At 42.3% G+C, this 10,719-nt stretch overlaps 1 protein-coding gene across 11 annotated transcripts in view; it reads left to right on the top strand.

Annotated features, from left to right (window-relative positions):
• The first annotated feature begins 420 nt into the window (after positions 1–420).
• Positions 421–10,719, top strand: part of LOC119478139 (netrin-G2) — a 73,797-nt gene continuing 63,498 nt past the window's right edge. For 6 of the 11 annotated variants that reach the window (XM_037752613.1, XM_037752611.1, XM_037752607.1 and 3 more), the window contains exons 1-2: positions 422–1,173; positions 2,664–3,278. In XM_037752613.1, coding sequence (XP_037608541.1) covers positions 2,997–3,278 — 282 coding nt within the window. In that variant the 5' untranslated portion in view covers positions 422–1,173; positions 2,664–2,996. Of the gene's footprint in view, positions 1,174–2,663; positions 3,279–10,719 lie in introns of all 11 variants that reach the window. The other 5 variants (XM_037752608.1, XM_037752614.1, XM_037752615.1 and 2 more) reach the window with 5 other exon arrangements.

Here is a 10,719-nt window from a genome sequence, read left to right as displayed (position 1 = left end):
ACATTCCAAGATGAGTCCTAATGAACGTTGAAATAAAGATCTCAAACAGATGAAATGTCTATTTCATTCTTGCAAGAAGAGGCACTGGTTACACAGAGTCACACAAAGTCTGCAGAAGAGTGCACTGCAGGAGATTATAACAATGTGATTATATAGAAATCTACAACAGGGACTGTGAGAAAAGGAGTTGTTTTGCACAGATAAGGAGTTGTTTTACTCAGACAGTGTTCCAGTAAAAGTCAACACTCAGTACTTTTCCCACTACATGAGACGAAGAGCACACAGGCAGTAACTTTCCACTGTTGCGTAAAGAGACATTGCGACATACAATGTAATTTTCCATTTCATGAAATGATGCAAGGACAACTGTGAGTTCACCCTCCAAGTAAACAGTTTTTTTTTTTACACATCTGGAAAGAGTACAGTAACATCTGGACCCAGTTTCCTTTAAGGTTCCTGATGGGGAACAGTTTTGGAGCTGGAGCAGAAGAGAGGAGAAGTTGCACCGCCCTGGTTCAGGCAGCAGGGCTGGAGCAGATAAAAGCTCAGATAGTGATTGAAAGTGATGGTAAAAGGATTTAGCCTGGGCATTAACTGAGAGAGAGAGAGAGAGAGAAGCAGAGAGAGAGAGATAGAGAGAGAGAGAGAAACAGAGAGAGAGAGAGAGAGAGAGGAGAAGGAGGAGGAGGAGGAGGGAGGGTGATATTTTCCATAAAGCCTTTTTTTCTCGCTTTTCTTTCTGCCCTTGAGCATCCCGGGTAAACCCGAGCTTGTAAAGTGGGAAGAGGAGGAGGAGAGGAGGGGAAGAAAAAGAAGAAGAAGAAGGGCGGGCACAAGCCTTTCCTCAAAGTCAATATTTTATACTTTTGATACTCCTTGACGCTGGATTTCGGTCCTTCTTTTTCCCCCCAGCAGCCCGTTTCCAGATCTATCTAGGACACCGATCAAACCACTGCGCGCAGCTCATCCATCCATCCACGGTGGTGTGAGCAAAAAGTATCCGGCAGAGGAGGAAAACAAGCCGGGATCAGGCAGAGATAACGGGAGTATACAGTGAGGAGGACGAGTACAGTGGATGATCGGAGATCTGTTTCAGCCCAAAAAGAGAGAGAGGAGGACGTGCACGTACTCCCAAAGTGCTGACCTGTCTCTGCCTGGATGCACGTTATAGAAGTAAGTGATTTAATAAAAAAAAAAAAAAAAACATCGATGCATTTTTTTGCAAAAGCTCTCTGAAAGTGTGCACCGATACCCGGACCTCTCCAGGATACCCGGAGTGGTGAGGGTGCACTTTCCAGCTTCATTTCACTCTATTTTGCACAAAATTGCATTAATGCATTATATTGTGAATATGCAACACACACACAAATGTAGTGTTTGAAGGATGCATGCACGGTTAGGGTGCACTATCCTGTAGAAACTGACACACCCCTACAAACACTGTCAGTCAGTAGGGGGGGGGGGGAATAGCTTTGGCGACTTCACTTGTCAGCTGAACTAAGTCAGAGTACCACGGTGGGTTGTGTGCATGGGACAGAGTTGAGCAGGGACCTGCATGGCTTCTGTCAGTGTGGGATGACAGGAGGATTATGATCAACGCTGCAAAAAAAAAAAAAATGTCAACCATATGTATTCATTTATTCAAGTATTCAGTTTTCAAAATTGAATTATAATTTTAAGTGAATAAATCTGACAATAACTACTTCCAGTAAGTTTATTATTAAATTAATGACAGTATGCTGAAATAAGACAGAGCATATAGGCCTAAAAAATCAATAAACCTCCAAGTAAATGACACTTAATACAAGAAAATGAAGTTGTGCGTAAAAGTCTCCCACTCCTTTTTTTATACATTTTCTAATATTTAAAAAGAAAAACATGTAATAAAAGGCTATTAAATATCTCTTTCAGGTTGATATTTCTTGCAGTGCAACTATTAAAAAACAACATATCTGTAGCCTGTCCATCCAGCACTGGAGAGCTATTACAACTCACCCGGCAGCAGCAGCACGTGTTTTTACGCACAAGGTTATCCAAAACAATGCGCGCTTTTTTATAGTGCGTTTTTTTAATGTGCAACTCTTCATATTAAATATCCCCCGTTGGTTTAGAGCCGGGTTTAACCAACTTGCCAACTCTGCTGTGCCACAAATTCACTTAAAAGATCTCCTCATATATAGTCTGAAGACGAATGTGATGTTTGTTTTTCACTCTCCAAGCTAAATTATAATAATTGAGGAGTAAATTATACTACAAACTAAGAACCCACCTATCCCCCATGTGTATGTTATAATTTCAAACACTGACATTAAACTTTTTATTCATGCAAAAGAGAGAAATACCATGCATGGTCACAGTCTTTTACTCATGGATTTTATCTTGGTCTCTGTCTGTGGATGTGTGAGATTTTGTTGTCTGCTCTGTTGACCTGTTTTTATTCTGCCTATGTCTGTAAAGCACTTTGGTCAGCTCATGTTGTTTTAAATGTGCTATAGAAATACATTTGACTTGACTTGGTTACATTTCATCTCAAGCTGAGCTCTGATAAAAAAATAAATAGATCCTTGCATTAAGGATGGTGATGGTGCTGAATCGATGAGGACACATTACTACATCACACTAACTCCCCACTTCTCTCACATTTGTCCTCATTTCGCCTCCAGGACAATCACAGGAGCTCCAATGGATGTACCTGAAGACGCAGCAGCATCGCCTCCTTCTTCATCATCATCCTCCTCCTCCTCACCGACCAGCTTCACTGTCTCCCCGCAGGACGCAGCTCTCTGAGGACATGGACCCGCGTTAACATCTCCCACCAACAACTCCCCCCTGCAACACTATGGTTAAAGTGCATGCCGAGATTCATCTCTGTAACATTATCCGCCTCTCCACACAATCTATAAGCCTGGAGGCGAGTTTTTCCTGCAGCCTCTCCATTCACAGTTACAGCACCATGGCGGTAAAGATGTCAACTATCTCCTTATGATCACCGCTCCATGCGCCTCACCACCTTTCCTCTGAGCTCCACTGAACACCCTCACCCACCCCAGCCTGCCATGCTCCTCCAGGCCGTGTTGCTGCTGCTGCTGCTGTGCTGCTTGGCCTCCACTCTGGCCCAGTACGATTCGTGCAAGTCCCTGGTGAGCACGGATGAGGGCTCGGTGTGGGAGCAGTACGCGTGCCAGCCCAAAACCGCGTCCATGAAAGATCACATGCGGATCAAGGTGGATCCACCGGGGATCACTTGTGGGAATCCGCCCGAGAGGTTCTGCACTCTGGTGAGTTTTTTTTTTTTTTTTTTAATTATTTAAAAGGGACCATGTACAGTTTAAAACATAAATGTCACCATTTGATGCACCGTTTACCAGATTATAGCTTTAAGCTAATTCACATCTGTAGTTCCTTGGCAGGTCAAAACAAAGAGAACATACTACAGTCATACAAGAAAGAACATACAAAACGCACAATACACAGCTACACACAAGAGCACATCACAAAGTATGCTTGTCAAGTAAAAGTGTGTCATGAAGACCATGGAATAAAGATGGTTTATCTCGGGACTTACAGCTTTTATTAATAACTTTAAAATGTATATTAAAAAAAAATAGTGTAGAGAGTGTGCACAATAGAAACACGATGCTCCACATCCTTCATTAAAGGTCCCATATTATAAAAAAGTGAGATTTTCAAGTTCTTTTTATTATAAAGCAGGGGTAAGTTCTATATAAATACTGTGAAAGTATCGAAACACTCAATCCACAGGGAAATACACACAGCCATATTCAGAAACTCTGCATTTGAAACAAGCTGTCAGGATTTCTGCCCATTTGTGATGTCACGAATATACAATATTTAGACCATTACACAGTTTTAAACGTAAACATTCTAAATGTGTCCTAGTTTATTTCCTGGTTGCGGTGTATGTGAATGTCATCAGCTGACAGGAAGTACACATGGACCCAAGCTGTTGCCTAGCAACGCAATTCTGTTGCAATTCCGTCAAAATGCGCTAAAACGGAGCATTTCAGACAGAGAGGGTAAATACAGGCATATTCAGGCCGACAGTATTAGGAAAATAAAGAGTTTTTTTGAACATTACAGCATGTAAACATGTTCTAGTAGAAACACTAAATACAAGTATGAACCTGAAAATGAGCATAATATGGGACCTTTAAAATATAGTATAAAAAGTTTTATTTTGGAAATCAACAAGGTCACAGGGTCATACTGGTATAAGCTGAATAGTGACAGCAGTGAAAAGTAATGACAGAAAAAAAAGGTCTAATTAAAGTCAGAGCCGGATTGACACTATGAAAGCTAAAAGGGGACCTTAAAGGGATGACATAAGTGCAATGACTTGGCATGACTCGACCTCCCTCAGAGAGGTCCGGAGGTGTTGTTTACATTAGTATGGACTTGGCAGCCTGGGATCCGGTTTGATTAGACGACCTCACATTTCCTCCTGGTAAAATGCATATAGCGGGACCTTTTTAGTTCCAAGGACACTGAAGGGTGAGCTGCAGGAAAACTCGTTAAAATGTCTGCCACAGCAGTATTTAACACACTTTAGCCTGCAGGCTAGTTCCCATCCCGGCTAATGCAAGTGTAATAATTTGAAATAAGGGTTATAAAATCATTGTAATCCTAAGAAGACTGCAATTAAACTCCCCCCCCTCCTGCCTCTTCAGAGGAAAAAAGTTTTATATTTGACTCATAAGATTTGACTCACTGTGTGCGAGACTGCAAGTTCGTCCTCTTTAATAATCGCCACTGTCCACTCACTGAGTTGAAGGTGCCAGACTTTGTCTCAACAGCCATGAGTCAAGATCTCACAACAAGTGTTTTCTGGAGAGTGTTTAAGCCCGTCTACATCGCATTATACAATCATGTCATGCTGTTAATTAGTTGTAAAATCTGTCTTAAGGTAACAAATCTCCAGTCACGCAGAATACAAACAACCCACCACCCCCGGTCTCCCTCCCTTCCTCTCACCCAGACTAATAACTTAAGGTCATTTGACAGGAGCAGGAAAGGATCTTGTGCTCCCTGGATACCTAATGGTTAATGATTTGTTTAATGTAGAAGTAGCGGAAACCACTGTCGTCTTGAGAAAACCTCTCCAATGACTTTCTCTTGAGACGGGGAGACGGACGGAGGCAAAGGGGGGAGGAGAATTGAAGAGAGATGCTCGCTGCCATAACGTATTGACGTCTGCCCCCTAATGGCCCCGGCCTGGAAACTTCTATAACTATGTTTCTGAGTGAGCAATGATGAAATATTGATGGGTTGCTTAATGGGCTTCCTTACAAGGGTTGGCCGGCGTTGCTCCATCCCAAGGATCCAGAGTGCGCTGCTAGGCTGCTGAGAGAGAGCGACAGAGGGCGGGACAGGAAGGAGTCTGGTCTTAGTCAGCACTTTTTACTTCGCACGGGGTCTTTATAGTGGAAAGTTCTGGTTCTTCTCAGGTCATTTGTGGCTGCGGGGATTTGAACCAGGCCCCCCTAGTGTGCTGGCTGGAGATTTAAGGAGTGAAAAAGCTGAGAGATGAAAGTTTACTTAAGAAGTGAGGGATGTCAGACTCAAATACCGACATAATGAGAGAGCAGAGTAGATTTAATACTGTCACTAGATCATTATATTATACATTTTTTGGGCTATTGAGCAAAGAAAAATGTTTCTGGAATTTAATAATCCATATTCTTTAGGGCTAAGACACCTATCTCCCGATTCGATACTATCATGATACTTCAGTGCCGATTCAATATGCATTGCAATTTTTAAGTATTGCGATTTGATATTCCGATTTATTGCGTTGCACTTTTTTAACACTAGACCATGAGAACAAGTTGAATCACACACTTTACTTTGGATAATATCTAAATCAATACTTTAAAAATGTTTGAGTTTCAGCATGTATGTAGTCAGAGATGTCAAATATATCAGTCATTGTCAGGAATTATTTATTACTTTTTGTACAACAACCCAAAACTCAACACATTAAGACATTTCCCTCACAAATTAGTGGTATTTTTTAATTTATAAGGGACATGTAATGTTTTATACTTTTAATCTTATTTCCACATATGTATTTTGTATCTACAGTTCCCTTTGTTAACATGTTATTTTGAAAACCGGACGTCGTCGCTAGCTCTCCCGTCAGCTCCATTCTCTTTATACATCCATGGTCAGCTCCATCGGGGCCGTTTGAATGCATTTAACATAAATGTCAGTATATGGGTGCGCTATAGTTGTAGCGTCGGCCCATTTGACCACGGAGATGAGAGTGACGGCCGGCTCGACCACACATTACCGCAATACAATAACGTTTCCTGTCCGTGACAGAGTTAGCATGCAGCTTTAGGCGTGATGTCTAGCTCTGCTTTTCCTGTAATGTGTGAAACCCAAAGTGTTTTCATACTTTACTGGATGTGTAGTGTTTACCACGCTGGATTTAACATGTGAGGGTGCAGGTCGTATCCGCACAGACCCTCTGCTGTTTTCTACTTTTCTGTTTCGGCTTGCTGAGGTTTGTTTTGGTTGACGGATACGGAATGGATATGACGTCACGTTGCTCAGACTACAACAATAAAAGCGGTAACTTGGTTATAGGAATTACTATATATTATCTACTCCTGACAAAGACGCATCAGCAGGGAATCAAGGCCATTAAATCTCCTCCATCTTACTTTTACTTACTTAGACGCACCGACGGAGTATTGGTTGAGGGTTATTGGTATACAGATCATTTCAGGCAAGCAGCAGTTTTTTTTTCCTCTTCCCCTTGCCCCCCGGATTTGGCAGCTTTACAGAAAAGCTGGTTTCTCATCTAATTGGTGTACATTTACATTCACTCATTCAGCTATCCCACAAGTCAAAGGAAAGTCGGGGCACTGAAAAAAAAAGAAAAAAAAAAGACTGCATCACCCAATGCGCAGAGCTGCTCATCCTTAATAAGACTTAAGACATACTGCGGAAGATGCAAAATCATTTTTTCCCCCTATGAATGCTACAGTGCGCTCCTCAAAACTATGGGAGAATTTGTGGGTTTTGACTTTGAGGCATACTGTAGCGTTCCCTGCTCGCATAGGTTTACAGTAGTTTTTGGTCCCTCCATCTCCACAGGGATGCATTTTTTTCCACTCTATTTATCTCTCTTGTTCCCTGGGAATGCAGCATCCTTCCTCCTCAGCCAAAAGGCCAGCATGTTGGCTTCTTTCAACATGACGGGCTTCCAGCACTTTGACAAAGATGCTACTGTCACTAGTGCCGTGTTAGGAGCTTCAGTAGTTTCTTTGTAGTTTCTCTGTATGATAGCTGGAGAGTTAGCTTGCAGTTGAGGATGATGGAGTGAAGAGGTTTTGAGGGGGGCGAGGCAGTGTGTTGCAGAGGGGGATAGCTAATGATGAGGGAGAGGTGAGGAAGATCCAAGCTTAGCTAAGCAGAAAGATGAAATCACAACCACAGTTCCACAGTAGTACACACAGTGTCGGTATAAAAACGGTGCGTTCAAAAAGCTCCGCTGTTGTTTGTTATTTCGCTTTTTCGGTTTTGAACCGAAACCTTCAATCAACCGTCTCCCTTGGGTCCCGAGAACAGAGAGCCTCCGAAATGCAAATGGGACGCGTGCATGTGTACGGGAATGTACAGTGTGCCGTGACGTTAGCGGGGATCAGCAGGGGTGTGTGAAACATGTGCACGAGTTGGCCGACGGCGCACGGTAGTATGTCTAAGAAAGACAAAAAAAAAAAACACACACACGCACACCTTCCTGTTCCACAACACATTTGCCCGTTTTAGAAGGTAGAAATCTGCCAGCTCTAAAAATAGACATGAGAAGAGAGAGAAGCCGCGCAGCAGCGGAAGGGGAGCATGCAGGAAAAGGGAGGAAGATGGCAGCTGGTAGCGTGGATCAGTGCTTCCCAGACTGGGCCTATGGCCATACTTCATCCTCCTTGCCCAGTGTAGCCCTGCCAGGCCCCGGCTGGCCTGCCCTGCCCAGCAGTGGACCATCGAGGCCATGCAAACGGGCCACCCACACCCAGCAACGGGCCATCCCTGATGCACCTCCCTGGGGTGCGAGCTCGCCCAGGTGGCCAGCGTCCTAATAATACACCCTCGGAGGGGAATTTGGACGCAGCGTGAGCGGGTTTTGACAGTGCAGGGCATAATTAACGAAGGGAACAGAGAGAGAAAAGAAACAGAGAGCGACAGAGAGAGCGACTGTACGAACAAGGGAGGTGGGGGAGGGTGTAGTGATGTAATGGCATGGCTTGCTTCCCCATTAGGACACAGTTGAAAGTGATCAGAGAGTGTTTAGATGTGTTGGCAGAACGGGAGGATAGTTATAAGTGAGATTTATCCCTGACTGAGGTGATACTAAGAGGGATTGGCCGCAGGGGCTTAGACTGCCTGAGGTGAACTCAGCAAACTGCTTTGTCTCGTCCATCAGGATCTCAGGACGGATGGCTGTTCGGAGAGGAGACACCATAAGCACAGAAGCTACAGCCATGTTGGTGTGTTTGTACATGTGTGAGAGACGGGCTGGCCAACATATTTGAGTGATAATTCAAAGGGAAATTTGTACCTGGTTGTTGTTATCATATTTGTGTCTCTTATGAGTATTGTTCATGATATCATTTTACTCCACTGTAGAGTTTTTGGGAAACAGACAAATGTGAGGAAGCCTGTTACATGTAGCTTTCCAACAAAACTTCAATGCAACAAAATCCATCTCAAAAATACAGACAGAAAGAAGTCCCCTGGAAATGCCTGAAGACAAGTATTTGAGATGATTTCTGTTGGTAAATGTTGGGAAAGCTGTAAGATACTCACACTCTTTGCCACTATTAGACTACTTGCAGTATAGTCCACATTCTCCCAAGTCTTTACAAGTAGAAATGTGGGCTATAACAAGAACTATCTTAAATCAGAGCGAGGAGCATGAGTCTCTACGGGGATACTTAATGTGTTTACTTTCAGTCAGACTCAAAGACAAGTGTTTTGAGATGATTTCTGGGGATTTAAAACTTTCTGGGAATCTATAGGAGACACATGAGCTCGTTGCCCCAATTGACATTGTTCTTCCTGGAGTCCGCATTTCTCAGAAAATCTGTACAATAGAAGTGGTGAGTAAAATCATAACCAGGAAATATGATGACAACAATTGACATTGTTCTTCCTGGAGTCCGCATTTCTCAGAAAATCTGTACAATAGAAGTGGTGAGTAAAATCATAACCAGGAAATATGATGACAACACCCAGGTTGACAAATACCAGAATGTCCCTTTAACATCTTAAACACAGCTCCTCAATTAAAGTACGCTGATTTTACACATCAAGTGTGTTTACTAGTGGTGTAAGAAAATATCAAAAATATTGAGTATTTTTAATTAATAGTTTGCTTGCAGAGATGAACTCAGTTAAACACTTTATTTTATTTACAAAGATATGTGCCTTCTCAGCCTTCTCAAAGTAGTGCTATGATGCTTTGATAGGATGTTACAGGGACTGTGATGAATGCAAATGCAGATCCCACTGTTCTGATTACATAAAAACGTAAACGTTTTCACTCAGATTATATGCATATGGTGGTGTGTTCTCTATACTATGGCCGTTTCCCTAAAATTATATTTTAAAAAATCTGTACAGTATCGCAATATATGGCAATATATTGAATCTAGGAGTATTACTGTACTTCACATGTGAAAAACTTGTATAAATCCTTTTGTGGCTGCAGAGGGAGCTGCGTGAAGTCTGATAAATTGCCTCAAGTGATGTCACATGAGTCGGCGTCGGTTGGGTCTGAAGACTACAAGTCTGAAAATTAAAAAAAATCTGATTGTATAGAAGTCTATGAGAAAATGAGCCTACTTCTCTCTTGATTTATTACTTCAGTTGAAATTGTAAACATGAGTTTATGGTCTCAATCACTAGTTTCAAGTCTTCTTCAATACAGCATGATGTTCATTTAGTAAATTATGGCCATATTTAGAGTCAAATAGACCATAAAGCAGGCTGTGGTTTGGGCGTGGCTACCTTGTGATTGATAGGTCGCTACCACTCTCCGTTCTGGGAGTTGTCTGAGTTTTCGTCTTGGAACTTTAACCCTTTCACAGTGTGTTTTCAGTTCATGAAAGTTAATTCTAACATTTTGTTCGCCAAAAAATGTCTTAATCAGTGTTCGGTTGTACTTAGCTCCACCTTCTCGTGTCACTTCTGGTTCCAAAAACCAGGATGGTGACGGCCAAAATGCCGAACTCAAGGCTTCAAAACCGTAGTCCACAAACCAATGGGGGACGTCACAGTGACTACGTCCACTTCTTATATACAGTCTGTGGTCCTATAATGTTATAGGAGTACAATGCCAAATCGGTGGAGCGCTCTTTAAGAAACACAAAAAAAATAATCAAAAGATCTCTATTAAATGATCCACGTCATTTGTCTCAAAGCTTAAAATCCTTTTCCAGTCCGTCTGCCTCCCTTTATCTACATCTCCTCTTTCGTGATTGGTTTAGATTTAATAACAGACATCAATAAAAGATAATAGCTTTTACCTGAATTCACCTCATCAGTGCACTCAAAAGAACAAAAAAAAAGCATCTCTCCCTGATATTTAGCTCTCTCAGTGCTCTCCATCTGCTGTAAGCATTAGCTGAATTCTAAGAAAAGTTCCTAATATAACTTGTCCTGGTGCGACTGTGGTGATCTGAGCGGGACAAG

Source organism: Sebastes umbrosus, chromosome 19 (genome assembly GCF_015220745.1).
Source record: "Sebastes umbrosus isolate fSebUmb1 chromosome 19, fSebUmb1.pri, whole genome shotgun sequence".
NCBI classification, from domain to species: domain Eukaryota; kingdom Metazoa; phylum Chordata; class Actinopteri; order Perciformes; family Sebastidae; genus Sebastes; species Sebastes umbrosus.
This window is presented reverse-complemented; position numbering and strand designations above follow the sequence as displayed.